The 668-nt window shown below is 38.8% G+C and overlaps 1 protein-coding gene across 1 annotated transcript in view; it reads right to left on the bottom strand.

Annotated features, from left to right (window-relative positions):
* LOC123967419 (prostasin-like) overlaps positions 1 to 431 on the bottom strand; it is a 12631-nt gene extending 12200 nt beyond the window's left edge. Inside the window, exon 1 of the mRNA XM_046043516.1 lies at positions 377 to 431. Within this exon, the coding sequence (XP_045899472.1) occupies positions 377 to 431 (55 nt within the window). The remainder of the gene's footprint in view (positions 1 to 376) is intronic.
* Positions 432 to 668: the final 237 nt, after the last annotated feature.

Genomic DNA, 668 nt, shown 5'->3' on the forward strand with positions numbered 1-668 from the left:
AAGGCACAAAAGGGGAAGAAGAACACTTCTTCACAACTTAAAGTTTTTTTACTTTTATGCATTTATACATATTTCTTTTTAAACATTACGTAAATCTAGCTGGTTGTTTTTGCCGTCTAAAAATCCTTTCCTCCCCAAAACTTAATGAGTGGCACAATGACTTTTAGAGACTCTCCTAATTATGATGATTTGATTCAGTGGGACAGGATCCACCGAGCACTTCGGTTTACTATGTTTTATTGTTACAGATTTGTGATACTTTTTCCTCTTAACAACTACTTTTACTTAATTAAACGATTCTACTTCCTCCTCATACAGCGATCATTGGATCTTAAACATGATTAACTCAGGTGTGTGCAGAGAGGAGGGTTCTTACCTTGTGTCAGGAGAGTCAGCAGAGTCACCGCACAGATCACTTTGTAGAAAGCCATCGCTGTATGTACATATGATCAGATCTGCACCGGCATAAATAACCTTCTTCTCCCCTCCCTCTCCCCCTCTCTCTCCCTCTCTCTCTCTCTCTTACATACATATCACCTGTTTCGCAGCATTTCATATGCAACATTTCAGCATCTCTAAGCTAAGCAGCCCACATTTAACACGACACTACTACTATATAGTACTGCGTAGTACAATATTGGGGTATGTTACTTTAGTATTTCCATTTC

The sequence above is a fragment of the Micropterus dolomieu genome, linkage group LG02 (assembly GCF_021292245.1).
Source record: "Micropterus dolomieu isolate WLL.071019.BEF.003 ecotype Adirondacks linkage group LG02, ASM2129224v1, whole genome shotgun sequence".
Classification (NCBI taxonomy): domain Eukaryota; kingdom Metazoa; phylum Chordata; class Actinopteri; order Centrarchiformes; family Centrarchidae; genus Micropterus; species Micropterus dolomieu.